The 20,114-nt window shown below is 37.9% G+C and overlaps 1 protein-coding gene across 2 annotated transcripts; it reads left to right on the forward strand.

The window, feature by feature from the left end:
* The first annotated feature begins 400 nt into the window (after positions 1 to 400).
* LOC110988249 (ninjurin-1-like) lies at positions 401 to 19,928 on the forward strand. Of its 2 annotated transcripts, XM_087136218.1 has the most exons (3): positions 401 to 555; positions 6,769 to 7,137; positions 14,307 to 19,928. In XM_087136218.1, exons 2-3 carry the CDS (start codon positions 7,036 to 7,038, stop codon positions 14,649 to 14,651), a joined length of 447 nt encoding a protein of 148 aa, XP_086992344.1. In that variant the 5' UTR covers positions 401 to 555; positions 6,769 to 7,035; the 3' UTR covers positions 14,652 to 19,928. The 2 variants fall into 2 exon arrangements, with proteins under 2 accessions (XP_086992344.1, XP_086992345.1); XM_087136219.1 differs by lacking the exons at positions 401 to 555; positions 6,769 to 7,137 and adding an exon at positions 7,204 to 10,257.
* The last annotated feature ends 186 nt before the right edge of the window (positions 19,929 to 20,114 follow it).

Consider the following 20,114-nt stretch of genomic DNA (forward strand, 5'->3'; position numbering starts at 1 on the left):
GATATACCGGACTGTTCTTTGACAAGAAGCTGAAATATCGCCTTTGCATGCACAACACTTATTTTTTTCGGATTTTTTTTGTTTTGAAGATTTAATCCAAATTAAAAGCAAGCATACTTTTTAGATAGAAAATTCTGTAAAAATTCAATTTTAACTTTGAAAACAGTTGTTTGGATGTAATTTTTAAAGAACGTTTTTGTTTTGAAACAAAACCAAAATTGATGTTATTATCGTCTGCTAGAATTTTACCGCGCGCCCCTTGTGAAATAATGTGTGAGCCACGTACAGTGTGTACGTACATGCACACGTACGTACGTTGAATGATGACGCTGGTAGCCGACAGGTTCTTGGCAACCTTCATCAACATACAAGCTTAGCTGGTTCCATTAGAGCCCTTTTTTGTGCATAAAATCGTAAGATGCGTGCGCGCGATGCATGCACGACGTACATGTACGTGTACGCGCGTTAACATAACGACATATGTAGGCCTACACATGAACGTGGAAATGTGTTCTGTCATCCCATGTTGAGGAGGAATAAATTTAGGAAAAGCTGGTAATTATTTGCGAGAACTAGTGCATTTCACACATTGCATACATTATATGAATCACCTCTGATTTGCATTATTAGTGTTGACAATCCTTGTATGTGAAAGTGTTGAAATTAAGTGATAGGCTAGTCTACTGAGTTGAGTCTTGCTCACGCATGAAAGATGTACACGTAGGCCGAACCTGCGCCCCGCATGCCTTGTATTAGTAATGCAAAATAAACTTGTACCAGCCTCACTTAGTGTTGTTGACAAATGTCATGAGGACCTAGGCTTGTATATAATATAGGCCCACATATGGACCTAATGTATTAATTAAATAATGTAGGCCTAGTACTAGTGGTAGCATGCGCATGGAGCTGCATTGTATATTTAGCAAAAAAGCCTAGCAGGCCTACTTCAACCATGTCAACATGTTCAAGTTGAGCACCATGATTTAGGCCTAGGCCAGACAGTAAAAACTAATGGTTCCCTACAGTACAGTGATAGCCATCACTCAGAAAGCAAAACATGTCCAGAAAAGTTCAATTTAGGGGGGGAGGGGGAATACCAAGTCGTTTTCTGAGAAAACACCTAAAATTTTTCAGACCAGTTTCATAGGGTTTGTGCACAGGGTGTCGAGTGGTGTCCGTAAGCATGGTAAACCTTGCGTTATGGTATGGAACTCCTTCCTCAGTCATGTTGGGCCTAGTGCACATTTTCAAGTTGTTCAGCTTGAGGTTTTTTGGTTTATTTCTTTGGTTGCCCAAATTCAAAGTTTGCATAACATTTGTGACAGTAAGGTTCAGTTGGACCCTAATTTCGCCATGTACATGTATTGTCAAGTCAGATTGATTGGTTTGTACAGTAGCAAAATAAGGAATCTGGTGATAATGGGGCAGCGCGAACATTCAGGAGTTTTGCAAAATGGAAGGTAGGCCTAGCAACCGATGAAAACAACTAGCTAGTGCACGCGTACGTCACCATGTTTGCTGTTTTCATCGGTTACTACCTGCCATTTTGCAAAACTCCTGGATGTCTGCACAACCCGATTCGTGGACGCGACTTTGTGTGACCTCGTGTCAGTGTGAGGTGAAAACAAATTGCATTTTACGTTGCTTTATATGGCAAAAGTGCATTCCCCTTGGGATGGTTGTACCACGCTGGCTGGAAGTCATGCACAAGTCCCATCCTCCTATATCATATGGTCACCAACTTTAGGCACAGTTGAGTGCAAACTTTAAAAGCCGGTAGTATTTGCATCACTAAAGTGTACCATGTTCTTTATTCTAGGGACTTAAAGTAAGCATGAGGGATGTTGGGTTACCAGTGGCTTAGTTGATTCATGGTCACATCCCATGATTGTAATTCTGATACAATTGGGTGGGAACCATTTCGCTGCTGTTTCATGTTACATTTTATGCAGGAGAACAAGGCCATAGGCTAACCTTAGAAAGTGTGCGCACAACTACTTTTGAAAAAAGAGAACATTTGTCCCCAAACAACTGTTGATCATCTACCCCCATGCAAGGTTTCCGTCAACAAACTTGTCTCATTATTGGCTTAGAAAAATTACCTTACCAGATCAGGGACCAACACTAAGCTAGCAACGTCATTGTGCATCTGTTGTTAATCAAGAACATGTAATAATTATGTAAATTCTTCAGTTATTTTGAGATCAAACTGTAGCTCTTGGCTGACTCCAATCTCTCAATAAAAATGATAACAGACCCAATGTACATGTATGTACAACAAGTGTGCAACCCAAGATACTGTTGTGCTAAATAATTAGCCAGCAATTCAGCCATGCCTGTGACTCAGCATCAAAGATTTTTCACATGAAAATTGTTTTGGGGTAACCATTTTCTTTTATTCTTTCAATTTACATCCTTTGTGGTACATGTACATAAAATTGTCAAAGAATATATGTCAAATATGTTGTTCATGTCAATCTCGTATGTACGGCTGTTGTCTGTGATAAATAAATGAACTATATGCAATTTTATTGATGTGCACAATTTTTGTGGGAATACTTGTTTTTTGAACAATTTTAAAAATTCCAAAGTGGTGCTTAACAGAGTATCACACAGTGATAGAGAGTTTAGATGTAATTGACCCCTGCATGTATATGTAGTGGTTAATTACCCCGTGGTGATGTTTAGGGAAGAACTCTTTGGACATCTATGATGGTCTATATGTAGACGTACTTTTTCCCTGCAGATAGCCATCAGGAAGCAGTAATACGGTACATCCTAAATTTATCCAGGAAATTAAGGCCATAGGCTGTTAAGGATTTTCTAGACCATTCTCATAAGGTTTGTGCACATTAGTGATATCCAGATGTGCAGCTCGTCCCGCCTAGCATCTGTGAATGCACATGTATGTATAGTGTAGTCCCCATTCGCCATTTGTTTTACTATGAAACTTTGTAATATGTGGCAAAAGAAGCCTTTTGTAAGTTAAATTTGAATAAAATCTAGTACACCGAGTTCTTTAAATTCACGACATTTTTCTTTTGAATTTTCAATTCAAAAGAAGCCTTTTGTAAGTTAAATTCGAATAAAATCTAGTACACCGAGTTCTTTAAATTCACATGAACTTAGCAATTTGAATTCTCCAAACTAAAGACACTTTTGCTATACCTCGTGATGCCTTGCATCAATGCACTGTTTTCAATGGATAAGAATGGAACAAAGGAACCAGTCCACTCCAGAGACAGTGGTTGCTATGCAAAAGCTTGTCCCGAATCACGAGGTCTAGCAAGTTTCTTTAGTCTGGGGAATTCGAATCATGATGTTTATGTGTAATCAGGTAACTCAGGGCACCAGATTTTATTCAATTTAACTTACAAAAGGCTTATTAGGGACTTGGTAACTATTTACATTTACCATCATAGATGTACCATCCCTGATATTAGACCTACTTTTGCCATTGTAAATAAACTTTTTGAATTTTGATACATTTTTCCATTATCCATGCAAAGTTTGTAATTTTATTCTCCTCCATCCAATACATCAGTGTTCAAAGACTTGGTATGAATTTGGTTAAGACTGGCCAACAAAATGTTGACTTTTACTGGAAAACTAAGTTCATAAGTAACAACATGTGCTATTTCATCACAGGGAGTGATCGTGAAATCTCATAAAATTCGCTGTTGTACAAATGCCATAATAAAAATGATTCAAACAAAACACACGATCTTGTAAACAACCGGGCTAGTTATTCCCAAACTAACTCCAGAAGAAAGAGCTCATTAAGGGCAATGACTGCACATATAGATTTAGGGCACACAGCATAATGCAAGCAACTGCACAAGCATTAAATATGATGTTTCATGAGATCATACCAAGCACCAACAAATGCATGAATATTCAATTTCCTATACCTCAGTGCACAAAGTTTTAAGGATGTACATGTAGATTATCAGCGACAAATTGCGGCGGCAATCATAGGGTACAAAGGGGTTTTGTGGCTGTGAAACAGATGGTGCTTAGCAAGTGTTCACTGCGCTCTGGCTATGGACATACCAGGGCTGTTTTCCAATACTCGACTTTTGCTCCGTCTCAGGCTTCAACTGTTTTTTTACTTCCTTACTTTGAGGTTGTAAGTAAGTCTGATTGTGCCACAAAACATCACATAAGATGCAAAAGAGTTGAACATGACAGTACTTCAATTTAAGTTAAACGCTTCAGGCCCACAATCAGGGATTTGATTTCCTACACGAAGCCTGAGATGGAGACAAAGTTGAGTATTGGAAAACGGCCCAGGCAGGGGCAGTTCATACTCCTGTGTCTTTCCTCTATGCATGTACTGGTAACATCCCTCAAGGGTGTGCAGTTTCATTTTGTTTTTTCTTCCACTGCCTTTCTTTAAATAAAGGATGAGTAGAACTTTCACCACACATTGCACATATAACCCCCTCTGACGACCAAGAATTTGATCATTGATTTAATGCCCAATGCTCTGTTGTTTTTTCCAAATTCTCATTCACCTGCTGTCATTCACCCGTGTGACTTTTCAGCTGAACCTTTAAGACATTAGGATTTTGTATGATTTACATACTTAATTGTATCATTTTATAAACCTTCTCTTCTGGTATTTCTGTTGTCCTATGGACAGGAATCCAAATACACTTTATAGGTCTTCTGAAAGGAAGGTTTTTTAGGGCAGTTTATAAACAAGTGGATTTGGTTTAGACTTTTGATTTTAAACAGGTCTCAAACTTCTGATTCCGTGTATTATTCTGCTAGTTTAAACAGATACAGTAATATAAGTTTGTAAGGCCAGTGCCTAATCACATTTAGCCCACTCTCCTGAGGACAGCCAGAGCATCCTTGCTGAAATGTCAAGTTAACACTGACCAGTTCTTTTAAGAACCACACCTCTTCCGAATGAGATTGATTCCATGGTGCACCTGCAAGTCACATTTAGCCCATCCAAAAGGCAGGTGGAATGGACATGGGATACAGTGCCTGACAAATGTATAAACAAATTAAAGATCCTCAAATGTCTCCCTCCTCTTTTCAAAAACTTTCTCAGAAAAAGAATCTTTTTTCCTTGGCTCACTTTTAAATATACATATGCCTCCTGGAGCATAAATCACTGTTTCTCATAACGTGCAAAATGTGTACCCTGGGTACAAATTTTTAAACTTTTGATGAATTGTCCATTATTTAAAGGAGGGACATGTCATGATGAAATGCACCTTATGCAATTAACTGAAAAGCTGGGACAAGAAACTCAAGAAAAACATCAATGTTTGTTGCCCGTAACCAGTGCCGTTCAGTGTTTCCCTTTTCTCTTGAGTATGTTTTCCTAACTTAACTTTACATGATTGAAACCTTTGGGTAGGATCAATCATTGTCCGCCTCATTTACATGTAAATGAAGCACAGCCTCCACTCTTGAAACGATGACAAGCATGGCCCTGTATTCATCTTAGTTATTGGAAGCACAGAATAACAGTCATGCAGTGCTCCTCTTGCATCAAAGCTTCATGCCTGCAGTAAGCAGAGCTATCTTCCCAACACCTACAGTTACCTTACAGATGGATCATCAGGGATGCGCATTACAAGAAAAGGTTTACTATGAAGTTTCATCAGTAGACTTCCCATTTGTGGACTTGTCTTAGTCATGCACATAGAAAATTAACATTTGCTACATGCGTGATTGTGTTCAGTGATACAGTATGCCTGCATGCAGGTCATTTATAACTTTTAGAAGAAACTTTGTTATTTGCATTAAAAAAAATAATTAATAAAGATATACATGTACCTTTCCATATACTGGTATGAAGAATATAGGATCTGTTCCTTCAAGAGAGTGATCCTGAGTCTGCTATTTAGGATTTGAAAGTTCTGTTTCAAGTAACTATCACTTGTGTACTCAGGAAAGTGCCAGTGCAGTGTATCATAGAGAGTGGACAAAATTATCACAGCAGACTTGAAGTGAGTCTAATCCTGTTGCAGAACAACATTGTACATGTACGTGGGATGCTCTACTGTATATACTCGTAAGATGGCATTTACCCCCCCTTGTCTCGGGTGGAATATCTGATACTGTCTGCCCGGATAGGTAGAAATCAGAGACCCGCATCCGCAAGGTGATACAGTTTCACTGGGTATAAACAGTGTGGCATGATTAAGATCTCCCAGTTCTGGTTGTATTGTTTGCTCTTGCGTCACCAGACTTTTTGTTTGTGTGTTGAGCTCCAGTGAAAGTGGTTTCCAAGAGGGATTTTTTTCTTTCATTTCAATGAATGGAGTTAAGTGATACTATATTTCATCACTGAATATGTCTCAGTCCTGCCTTCCAAGCAACTTTGTCAGACAAGTGAAGCAAAGACGTCTGTCTTGGCATTTGGATGTCTGAGACCACCGAGGATGACATTTTTTATCTTGCCCACAGTGTTCCTGTCTTTTTCCAGATGATACCTTTTTGTTGCAAGTTCCTTGAAAGATAGGACTTTCTCTATTGTCATGTGTGGTGCAGTAAAGTTTCAGGCACAGTTTGTTTGGATAAGTTTTAAGTATGGCACCGCATCAACATGAGAGGATATTTATTGCAGATAGCTCAGTTAATTAAATATTGTGTCAGTAGTTCATCTAGTTAAATAATGCACATATACAGTTACAAGATTTCACTGAAATTTAGAATCTGCTGTTTCTGCTTTAACCTGCATTTACTGGTACTTGTAATAGACGTGGTTCACTTCTTGATTTGAAATTACCCTTTTCATTACAGGGACCAGACAGGAAGGCTGTTGCGGACCCATCAACTTTCTCAGGTAGTTGTGATGATCCATTGAGAGGTGGCAGAGACAACACCAGTAGCAGCACCAGTAATCTTGTGGATAACAATGCTGCTGAGTCCCATCCCCTCACCACTGACACCTGCCCAACCAGCACTTCAAACATAACCCTCACTGCTCCTCCCGTCCATCGGCAATCATCTACCGGTCGGCTGGCCAGAAGTCTGCAGTTGAGAACGATCAGTGACGAGGCTCAATCCATGTCGATGATTGTTCATCCTGGTAGTGTGCGCAGGAATTATGAGCCTGTACATCAGGAGATGGAGAACTCAACCAGTGTACCCACAACACCTGTCCCATCAGTAAGTATCTTAAGCACCACATTGGAAGCTTCTCATACCATACTACAATATTCGCTTCAGGGTTTGATTTGTGAAATGGAGTAAATGTACTGGTACATATGGTACATTTACATGTATGTTGTATGCCAAAGATTTTTGACTTATGTTACTCTGTTCATGTTCATGTCCAGTTGCAGTGTTTATTATTGGTAAGATCATAGATGTCAATAAATTGTTTGGGGAAATGATTATTTTTGTATGACTTTATTTGCAGAAAATACATTCATGTCCACAAATAGATACAACACTAATTTTTATATACCCAAGTTCCATTGTTCATGCACATACTGTGCATGTACATTTACACGTGTATGTGTGAAAATCTATTCCTTCAAAGATACATGTACATGTACTTTAAACCCAACGTGTGTGTTCATGTACACAGCCCAAAACAGTAGCCATATTTTATCTCAAACAGGCAGTTTTCCTTTGAAATTGACCCTTGTTTCAGATTCAAACATCTGTATTAAAGGTACATGTATATTGTGAGGACTTTACCAGTTGATAGTAAGGCAAACCGTCAGGGCAGCAGAGCTATTTCAGTAGCCTCCTCAACCAATCCCGCAAATTTAATTATAATTAATACCGATACATGTATGTATGTCTGCATGCGTGTATGCGACCTAACCTAGTGAAAGTGATTAGCAAGACCCAGAGAGAATGCACTTGAGGACTTACCAAAAGTTTGGCACATGACATTGACATTTCATTTTGACAGACGCATGTCTATTAAAAATCCCTCTTTTTCAATCAGAACTTGTTTGGATTCATGAGCATCTACAGATCTTTTAAATGCAAAATTTGTTTTACTGTAGCAATCTTCATACTGGTATGTTACCTTACACGGGACAATGTTTTAGTTTTCCCTTAAATTTGAGCTATAAATAGTCTAAGTGCATTACGTTCAAGAGCACCTCGAAGTAAAACATATTTTCTCTGATTTTATCTGTTCAAATAAATATGGAAGCATCCAAATCGAACGTAGTGTGATTTGTCTGCAGTGCTCATGCAACCATTGTTTGGCATGCACAAGGGTTTATCCACAACGAACACAGGGCAAGGGTTCCCCTCGTTTTTTCTGTTTTCTCCTCAGTGACGCAAATTCAGAATTCACATCTTTACATGAATAGAAAAAAAAGCATGTTTCAGCTTGTTACAGTTGAGCTCTGAAGACAAATGACACTGCGTTCCATTTTGATACTTCCACATGAAATCAGGGAAAACATGTTTTCCTTAGAGGTGCTCTTTAACTCATAATTGCTGCAAATGTATTCAACAAAATTTACTCATTACGTATTCATGAGCATTTCATTATCATATCAAATTTTAAAAAGTCAATTTCCCCATCCTTAATGGTAGCAAATCAATCATGCAGGATTAATATGTAGCCTTTATTTTAATGCCTTAATCAGTGCAATAATGCATTTCTCATTATACGTGTGATACAGACAGTTTGCAGTCTACATGTGGGTGGTGCGTGATCAATTGTCAAAAATTGCCACATCAGCCTCTTGTGCTTTTCATTCATCTTGGCGCTCAGACGCAACTTGATCTGTCTATTGATCTCATATCTTCTATTGTGTTTCTGGCACGCTCCATCCCAGTTCTTAAATGTCTGCACACACATATGCGTGTATGGAAGAAATTAATGTTTATACTTCTCTTGTTAATAATATTGACTTGCCTGAAGCAGTTGGACTATCATGCATACAGGAGTGAACATATTTTGGCATAAATTTGAGAGTCTCCATTTTCTTCTCAGGGTTGTAATCATAACAGCTGTTTCCATTTTAACAGCTTTGCCTATGATTAATTATACATGCAGCTGTGCATTATGTTTAAGTCAAATTTCCGTGTATTTACCGTGTATATTTTATCTTATATAAATATATTATCTCATATTTTATTTTATTTATATTTTTTGTAAGGCACAAATGCCTTTGAAATGCCAGCACAATAATTGTATTCAGATCTGGTATAAAACTTTTGTTGTTAGTCAGTTTCATTCTATTTTGGTTACAAGTTTTTTTAACATTGTAATAAATGAGTGCATTGGTAAGACAAATTTCTTGAAATCACAGATGGACTGTTCCATTTCTCACTCAAGGTAAAGCTCTTTAGTGTAATGGAATATTCCATTTGTCACTGGAGGATATTGTTTCCATTACACATTGTGAAACTTTCAGTATTTGCTTTATACAATGAGTAAATAAATCTGGGATATATCATCTAAATGAATCCATACTGATTAATCTGAGCATCACCTATTTTGTGTGAAGAGCTGCCTCATGGCACCACTGTGCTAGACAAATTGATGGGAATATGTTTTGATCCATTTACCAGTAGAACGGGTGTGTATTTTTATTGTCACATCTTACCATCAATTTGGAAGAATTATACTTTGAACTGTGATTAACGATAATCCGGATGCAGTTTTTTTTCAAGAGATTACACAATTAATGATAGAAGTGTTTTAACATCTATTCCAAAATATGCTTTCAGCAAGGAGGGGAGGGGAGCAATTTTATGCATGGCATTTTCTTAAATACCTCAGAAAATTGCTTGGAGATTCCAGTCCTCTGCAAACCATAATCTGATTAACCCCTCTAAATTATTCCACCAGAAGTACTGGCCTAAACCCAGCCCACAGGATGCATAAACACTGAGAAGCCTTCCTACCACATTTATACAGTAGTTGGTGGGTGGACCCTAAGGCTGTACTGGATAGCTTTATAATACAAATGGGGCAGAGTGAAAACAGAAAGCTTATTGGAGAGACCCTCATTAGCATGCAGTCTTCATTTGTGACCCCTGCACAAGTAGGGCTAATCAATAACCTACTACAGAAACCAGTGGCCAAGCTCAGTAGATTTACAGAACGGTTTTCACATTATACTTGTATGGCTGCAGCATTATTTTGGAGGTCTAATACTGAAGGAGAATCTCTCATTTGACCCTGTGAAAGAAATGACACGTCTGCATGCCCATGTCACCAGCAAGTAATTAATCGATCAGATGATGAATTGTCTGTGATTCTTAGACTGGTGTCTTCCAATGGAGACTGAAGTTATGCTGATTGAGGTACATGTACATGTACATAAGGAGGTTGTTTTCCTTACGGTACTTTGAAGCTGTAAAATAATTGGAGTATGGGACATATTTCTGCATTATGCATGTACATGTGTTTGTATGTATGTTTACGTATTACATGTACATTGTATATCATGTTGAATTGTGTAGATATACATGTACATGTACATGTTGCATTGTTTGATATAAAAGGAGCTACTGTGTAAGAAATTGTGCTCTTCCATCAATAGTTGAAATATTTTCAACATTCCTGTTAATCTTCTCATACAAAAACCACATGTACAAGCACACTTAGGATCCAATTTTGTACACTGTGTATGAAAATTTATATACGTACCATCATTCATTAGACCCTGCAGTGGTTCTGCAAACCTAATATTCTGATTGTTCTTGACAAAGACTGCCCTTCACATAATGGTCACCATTGTTTGGGGGTATGGTTGCACGTGGCCCTTTCTGATCATCGCCATATTGCAACCTGCACTTCAGTCAACACAACAGATGGCATGAAGCATTTGCTTCTGTGTTTGTTTCTCTATGTTTAGTTTTTCATGTATATTTATAGTTTCTAAGAAAATAATATAAACATATTGAAAGATGATACTTATTTGAGCCTCCATATTTAAAGAGCACCTCTAAGGAAAACATGTTTTCTCTGATTTTATCTGTTCAAATAAATATGGAAACATCCAAATCAAATGTAGTGTCATTTGTCTTCAGAGCTCAACTATAACAAGCTTAAAAGGGCTTTTTTTCTGTTCATGTCAAGATGTCATTCTGAGAAAACAGAGAAAAATGAGGGGAACCCTTGCCCTGTGTTCGTAGTAGATAAACCCTTGTGAGTGCCAAATAATGGCTACATGCATTATTTGGCATACACAGGGTTTACCCACAAGGAACACGGGGAGAGGGTTCCCCTTGATTTCTCTGTTTTCTGAGAATGACACCATCTACATTCAGAATTCACATCTTGGCATGAACAGAAAAAAAGCACTTCAAGCTTGTTCTGGTTGAGCTCTGAAGACAAATGATACTGCATTCGATTTGGATGCACTATTCAGAGAAACCATGTTTTCCTTAGAGGTGCCCTTTAATTCACATCTTGAAGTATCTGTGCTATGTACATGTATATACTCTTAATAAGTCCGATGCACATGTAATGTGGAAAAATCTCTTTTATTAGATAAGCTTGTAGAGATTCCTGTGTTCCAGAAAAAATGAACTTAAGTGTTTGGCTTAATGTTACTCTACAGTGTACAAATGTAGGCATGTACATGTATGTCCAGTTTTTCTATAGCAAGGAACGGTTCCATCTTCCGTGATATTTCATCGTAAGGTTTCTGTACATGTCATGCCAAACAAGAACCAGAGGAAACTCAAATCAATATTTAATTTCTCAGAGAACAGTATTCCATTGTCAGAACAAGATTGAATTTTCCACCTCTGTCTGTCCATGGGCGAAGGTGCTGTTGTCAAATCATCTTTCCATGCAAATGTACACTGTAGAGCAGTGGTTTATATTTTAACCGGCCTATACAGAGAGGAACGTCTAAGATATCCATTTCATCCCTCTTCATTTCTGATACTGCATTATTCCCCAGAATTCTTGCTTTTAATTAAAATATCATCCTTGATGAGGTCCTCCTACGGATAGTTCCCACGTATTGTAGCTCTATGATATACATGTACATGTGTACATATATTGGTACGTACTAGTAGTGTACACGTGCCTGTACAAGTACAAGGATTTACGTGATTTAAAATCACGTAGAATCTTGTGGGTTTGGAAGGCTTAAGTTTAATCATAGAGCAGTTTAATACATGCACTACATTGTATCCAGCCTGACCAGCCATAATATAGAGCAAAGTAGTATATTTATGTCTTTGCACTTAAAAGTGTTATGTATTAATCGCATTTATAATCATTTTATTTTATTGTGATTATCCCTTTAATTTATCGTAGTTTTGTAGTAAAAACTGATTCAGTCACTTAAGTTCCATACACGGTTGTGGTAAATGCATATTCTGAGTTTTGAAGAATAATTTCATAAATTTATAATTGTCAGTTTTTTCTTGTCACTTTCTTCAAAAATTGACAGGTATTTTACTGTTTCAAAAACTACTGTCAGTGATTTGTACCGTGTACCTTCATACGCTTGTACATGTACATGTAGTTTGATACTGAAATCTTGCATCGACCCTTTTAATACTGGGAAAAACAGTGATCTAGTTCTGTGTGACAGCACCTAAAACCCATGTTGACTGGCTTGTAATCTGGGACAGGATTTTGTTTTTTTTCCTCATACAAGGTGGTTTTTTTAACGGAAGCAGGAAGCTAGTCTTCTTGTAATCAGAAACAGTGACTGATAACTCAAATCCTGTGTGTGGAAATGATTGAACACAAGATATGGCAGTTTTGTCAATGAGTGCATGTCAAGGTGCAAAGTCACAGTTTTCAATTGGTTTCACATATGTACAATACTGTACTGGTATATGCATACATGACTGTGTATACTATATAGGTCAGAGGTTGGAAGGCGAAAGGGCGGGCGTGTACATGTACATGTAACCCCCCTCCATCTCATTTTGATCACCCACCTTCCACAAAGACAAGTGTAATGCATGCCCTTCCTTCCTGCACTTTTAGATGTGAGGAGAAAAGTTGCACTTTACTCAGTAGTCACAGAGGAGTTTCAAGTTATATGTACATGTACATTCATAGTTTACATATATACATGTATATGCAATATTCATGTATGTATGTGCATTAAAGTTACTATTGTAACTATTCATTGTACATGTAAGTACATAGGTTTCTTGTGTTACATTGGAAAGCAGGGATGAAGACTTTGTGAAAACTTTCTTTTAATAGATTAAAACACCTGTTTTTTAATTGCTGAAGAAAACGTTCTCTACCTAAGAAATTAATTTTGCCACAGTTTCAATGTGGCTTGGGTAAATACCACTCCAGGTTGGGCTTCCCTTTAGGTAAGGCTGTGCTTGTTTGAGACTCTGAATTGATAAGTTTAATGAGACACTGAGGGGCCCAATTTGGTTTTCCTTAGGTTGATGTTTTCACGCCAAAACACTTTGCATCAACCTGGCGTCTATGTAGAATTCTACTGATTTGTCTACAGACTATTAGTTGATATATGGTATAATTAGCCCAGACAAGAGCACTGTAACCTGCTAAAGTACATGTACATGTATACTGTGCTGTGCAGATGTACATGTCAATTAGTCATTTAAAGCATACATGTACATGTAGTTAAGCCAACTACTGCACAAGACCTAGTTTTCTGTCATACAGCAGCCTACAGTAGGAGAGTACATGTACATGGAGTTGACAAATTACTGGTGCGATTGTACGTGTATACATTTACTGGTACATATCGTACATGTACACTGTACATTGTATTTCACCCTTGGCTTGCTGGGAACCATGCAAGCGCCACAAACTTTAATTTGATTGTTGTGGTTTCAAAATAAGTGAACCACATCACTTGGGTACATACATGTACGGTGTACCTGTGGATATGCCATTGCCGAACCTCACAAAATACCTCCGTATGAAATCATGATTAAGCTTATCTGCCTTGGTATTTTTGCTAGAATTTTCCTGAATGCTCCAAAATCCATCTGTGCCAAAGAAATCAATCTGGCATCTTTGCACTGTAACTTTCAAAAGGTATCAGGTCCCTTGTAAAGCAACACTGACTGGGCTTCTCCTTCCATTTTGTGACATCCTTAAATTAAAACCTACTTGTTGATTAAGTGTGAAATGTGAGCTTTAAGATCAGTGGCAACTTACCGGTAACTTGTCACTTGGGGTTAGTAACAAATTAAAAACTAAACAGGGTTTTTACTTAAGATTAAATCTTTTCAACTGTACATTCTTGCATGTAGCTTTTGTATTAAGCTCCAGGCAGAAATCACTTACATGTATGAGTAATATGAAGGCAACTGGAGAATCCAATGTTAAATTTACAACAGTCTCAGTTTGCATTCATTATGAAACTCTGTTTACTTTGATTTTTCAGAATCCAGCACCGCGGGCCATAGACTACAATATCTATGCCACCAAGAAGACAGTCTCCCAGGGTTTATTGGCTGTTGCTCTTCTAATGGCCAATGCTTCACAGCTTAAGAGTCTTGTCAGCATTGGCCATGAGTTCCGCTTCTTCCGTTTTGTCACAGCCCTCATCATCATCTCCATCTCCTTACAGTTGGTCACTGGTGTCTTCCTTCTCCTCCTCGGCAGAGACAACCTGAACGATGTCTACCGGCAACACCGGCTAGACCGTCTCAACAACTGGACAACAGGATTCGTCTTCACCATTGTGGTCATCAATGTCTTCATTGCAGCCTTTGGATTACAGAGTTGATCTGTCAAGTATGACAGTGGTGTCATAAAGACATAGTATAGAACGCAGCAGATTTCAGGATTTCTTTACAAGGCACGGGTATTTGTTTTAATAACAGGATTCATGATAGTTTGTTTAGACAGGTTTTTTTAGTGTTGAGTTACCCTCTGTTGGTAATGATGTGCCAAAAAAAGTAGCATGCCATGGTTAGTACTTAGTTGGATCAGTACATGTGATTCTACAGTACATGTTGCATATTGGAGACTAACATGACCTACATGTATTCAACTTAATACGTACTTGCTTTTTCTGTTCCTCTCTTCCACTGCTGAAATTATGTACATGTAGATAGAAAGGATATCCACCAGGAACTGTATTGACATCTCAGTACAATATGATACATAGCCATAGTCCATGATTACACCATTTATTTCCTGTTTCAGAAGTTCTAAATGTAAATAACTGTGAGTGTGTGCTTATGCACTCTGTGGTTAAATGCAATTTGGTTTCATGTGTGTGTGTCTGTGTGTGACCAATGCTTAGAGTTGACAGATGTACATGTACTCTTCTGGGTGTCTTCATTTTGTGATGCAGGTGCATATTGTGAATATTATGATATGTGCATGCCTAGTGGGTATGAATTGGAATGAACAAAACAAAACATCCTGGTACTTTAAGGATTATCTAGATTTCTGGATTGGACATCTGAAGGCCAGGTTCAATAACCTCCGTGTATTAACAAGGGAGCACATCTTTTACAATCAACAATCTGTCTTAGATTGACACACCACGTGTATCATACATACGGTATGTTGTTTGTTCAGCCCTCATATAGTACACAAAGTCATTTGATAAATCTGGAGTATACTCATGTTAGAAGCAGGTACCGGTATACATGTACATTGTGTGGTGCCTATTCACATATTGCACCATGGTTTCTCCATTGGTGGCCACGGGGGGGCACATTTGCATGGAATGGATGAGGCCCCTAACCTGGGGTAGCATTCACTGCAGTTTCCTCAAAGGTGGAAGTTTTGTGAGGCTGGTTTCTTGGCAGGGCATTGCCACATTACACCTTTTGTCCTCAGTGCTTGAATATTTTTCAGTGGACTGAATGTTATCAGGCTTGAACTCATTAATCCAAATTGTCATTGACTATAAGTATTTTAGTTACAAGGCATTCACGGTAAACTTGAAGGTTTCAAATGAGGGATTATCAAATGGGCATTTTACCTGCTCCAGGCCCCATATGTTAAGGATTATACTGTCCATCCTAGAGTACAGTATATGCATGTAGTGTGTCTGGTTATGATCCTCCAGTAAATGATACTTGTAGATTGTAAAGAGAGCCATCCTCACAATCACAACAGGTTCCCAAGGCCAAATGCATTTGGTCAGTCACACCATGGAGCTAGGACTAGGTGGTCATGCCATTGTTCTGTGGTCACATAATGGCCACACTGACCACAGCAATCACCTCCATCACTCACTGTCCACCCAGTGACCGGCCAATTTGCATTCAGGGTAGCCAGGTCAGTGGTATATTATCCAAAAACATTTAGCCCACCTTCCCAGTGACCTTGTCTGTCAGTGGTCTGTCTGACAGCCATTGGTTAATATGTAATGGATGATGATGACCTCTGTAAGGATTCTCCAGCTGGCTGACCTCTGTCCAGTATGTCTCTATCAAATCTTGAAACAATTTGAAGACTTTACTGAAATGCTCTGTGAGTTTTATCTCAGACTACATCCAAATGTGGTGTCTAGAGCTACGGTAGGTCTAAGTCTTCTCTTTATTGGAAATACATGGAGGCATACAGACAGTAGAGCTAGCCGTAGCTCTGGAAGTCCATTTTGGACATGGCTTAAGCCCTGTGCACTGACCATCTATGCATGACAAGGCACTGCTTACATGAACACCAGTAATTACTGAAGTCTTTGATATCTTCATGCTCATATGAAACATTCACATGCATACCATATCCAAAGTTTTGTTGAATTGTCAGCATACATGTATTACATCTATTTTGATCATGATTTTATGTCTTACAGTTGAAAAGGGTTGACACCTTACATTTCACTTTAGTAATAAAGGTATTGCCTTGTGCACAATGTACTAAAGATTGGGGGGGTGTGAGACGGGAGGTGTGAGACAGTAGATGCACTGGAGCTGTGAGTGCTGCCTCAAGAGTGTACTCTGTAACGACTGACCTTGCATGAGTACATGCACCCTCTGTCTTTAGTTTGCACAAATTCTGTTTTGAAGAATTTGGCAGAAAAGTTGGTGAAACGTGAGTCTAACTCCTGTACAGTCCCCACAGCCATGTGAGCCATGTATCCTGGTTGTTCAGTTTATCTTCTTCCTTTGGTGTTTTGTATCTGTCCCGAAATATAACCCTGTTTTTATTCTAAGCCCCTTGTTGGTCTGGCACCCAGACCCACAGAGTCCTAGATGCTGCTTTTATATCAATTGGTCAGGTTTTACTGGGGTTTCCCTGACCAGTTAAATACTTTACCATACTGTCATGGTAATTGTTCTGAATTCTGTGGCACGTATCCTTTCGTGTGATTGGATAAACATGCCAGAATCCTTCATGTGTAAGGTCTAATGTAGTGGAGGGCCACATATTCATGCCATGTACATTTAATAATTTATGTCAGACTATTTATTGAAAATCTGTTACTCGAGTAATTTAATTGTATTTATTAAAATAAAGATTGTTTGGGTTTTGATTGGTCTGCAGATACCAGGCTACAGTGGAGTTAAATTTATTTTTTGTATTGCATATTTACAATGTACAAATGCATGAAAGTACTACTTTAAATGTTTGCACTTTTTCAATCTGTTAAAGGTTACATTGTTCACAGTTTATTTCTACATGCTGAAATTACTTCTGGTAAATAGAATGGTTTAATAGAAAAAGAACGAAATGATACTCCCCCTGCATTACATTGACAGGAAGCTACTAGTATGTCACGTGCTTTGCAATTAATGTTTGCCTGGCAGGATCAGTGCTCTGTGTAAAATTTCTCTCCACGTGCTAATCTCAATTTCTCACTGTCAATTTTTCCCCTCAGATCGGATTCAAGGCCTGAACTACTTTTTTTATAACAGGATTCTTGTCTGGGGTCCTGAGGACCTAAAGTCATTGGGGACGTGTCTTGGTTGTTGTGACCTACCATCTGTGATAAATGTTTGGGGACATGGCTAGCCATGTGTCACTTCCTTGTCATTGGGGTACATGCTACCCACACCTGATCTGCATGATTGTGTCTCGTGACAGGTCAGAAGTGATAAGGTCAGATGTGTAATGAAACAGGATCTGGCAAGTAATGACATTCCTTGCCTTGTGACTGTGTTCACAATCTTGTCAAGGAACTCCTCTGCCAAGAACCATCAACTGATCAATATGACTTGCCATTTTGCAAAACATCTGTATCAGAGATCTTTTTTAGAATTGGTCCCAGCCCTGTGAAAGTATCCTCTTATCGCTCTGTAAGAAATTTATAATCGTGAGGGAGCACATCTTTGCTTTCAGAATGAAGTCCAATGGTAACAAACATTACATGTACCAGTAAATGATGGGCTCACATGTGGCATATTCATGCATAGCATACATTTAGACCCTGTTTGAACCTAACTACAGCAAGGGATTGTGAAATTCACATTCTAAATTGGCCAACTGTTTAACATCTCTATGCACAATATCTACCTGTGTACAGAATCTATCTGTACTTCCAGCAACATGAGAATTAATCTTAATAGATAACAGTTCTGTGTCAGGACCGGATACAACTGGTACTGTATTTTCTGTTTGCTCACAAGATAAGACAGGTTTACTTAACACCGATTATATTCATTTTAATCTGATCACAGGACTTAGTGTAATGTATTCATCTACCCAGAGGAGTGTGTGGTATGGTAGAGGGTGTAATTTGTGTAGGAGTAATGAGTACTTGAGCTAGACAAGTATATAAAATAATTGACGATCATGTTGTGCAATATTTGTGGTAAAGTACATATCCTTTAGAGCCCTTTCCTTCATTGGGGGTCTTAAATTGGATTAGAACATGTGCATGTATATGTCTGCAGTCATGAAAATGGAGGCTAGTTCATCTATTTATTTAAATTGGTAATTTGACTGATATCAATATCAGATGATGATGTGACATAGCCAAAGTTGTATAGCAGTGTAGAGAATAAATAATAATTGAAGTTCACCCAGACCAAATACTCCTAGTCCTCTCCTGGGAAGTGTTTAATGATTCATTGTTTGGATAAGAATTTCGGCTTCCTTAAAACATTGTTTTCAACTGTATTGATTGGCTTGTCATTTTATCAGGATTGAAATCTTTGTTTCAATTGACATTTAAAAATTTACTTTAAATGTCAGGTTTTTCTGAATCTCTGCATATGCAGTTGAAAATGAGGCCTTCTGCAGCTTTGTAGTAAAGTATTTGACCAAGCCTATTATTGATCAAGCAGATTTAATGAATTTCTTTCCGACAAATATATTTTTATTAAAGTACTGCATGTATCATTACTTCCCTTTTTCCCAGGAAGTTTATATAACCTGCACATATCATTGTCAACTTTGTGAACAAAATCATGCTTATCCCAGTTCCAATTTAAAATTATCAAAAATATTTAAATTTTTATAAAGATTACAAATTGGGTTGTACATTTTTTGTTTTAATTCTAATTTATTGGCCACAGTTTGGACAGAATAATGGTATTAAACAAAAGCCATCTAATAATTTAACCTATCAGTTGAGATTTGATCTGTTTTGGGACACATGTATTTCATTGGTCAGATGTGTCGATGTTTACAGATTTACATGATACAGGTACATAGTTTATGTACATGTAATTTATGTATTTGGATACTGTTGAATTCATTTGGCATCTGTGACTTCTTTCATAGACAGGAATTTACTTGTGTACATGCATGACGGACATCGGTGTTCACTGCTGATCTTGGGTCTTGATGGTTGTGAAAGTGTATGAAATTCATCCTCACCATGTTTGTGTTTGGTCACCTTAGGCATTGTCATTGTCTGTTAGCGCCATGTAAATTGCCATCAAGTTAGTGATGTTAACTATTTAATTTCTGTATGAAAACTGATGCATGACTTTGTGCATTGTCAGCTGCTAATTTGGGAAATGTTTGATGACCTGGATGTTGTAGTTTGAAATATGTATTACAAGAAAACTGAACAACTTTTTCAATTTAATCCACATTAGTTGCCAATCCAAATGTACTTTGTGCAAATAAATTTAATGAGTTTTTATGTTCATTTCTTGCCTTGTATCAATGCTCATACCTCATGCTTTTCAATGACAGTTTACGTTGGTAAATTGTCAGTCTTAGAGAAATAATTCAACTAGCATGAATTTATTGATTTAACTGAAAAAAAAAACCAATGTGTATGTTCGTTTACATTTGTTGACTGGCAGTATTTCTTCTGAGTACAAAGAAAAGA

The sequence above is a fragment of the Acanthaster planci genome, linkage group LG04 (assembly GCF_054643075.1).
Source record: "Acanthaster planci isolate LZ-2023a linkage group LG04, COTS_SCS, whole genome shotgun sequence".
NCBI classification, from domain to species: Eukaryota; Metazoa; Echinodermata; class Asteroidea; order Valvatida; family Acanthasteridae; genus Acanthaster; species Acanthaster planci.

Excerpts from the sequence above, each read along its gene's own strand:
- LOC110988249 (XM_087136218.1), top strand. The coding sequence starts at position 7,036 with ATGTCGATGATTGTTCATCCTGGTAGTGTGCGCAGGAATTATGAGCCT. Across the intron at positions 7,138-14,306 it reads CCACAACACCTGTCCCATCA|AATCCAGCACCGCGGGCCAT; the intron begins GTAAGTATCTTA and ends TTGATTTTTCAG.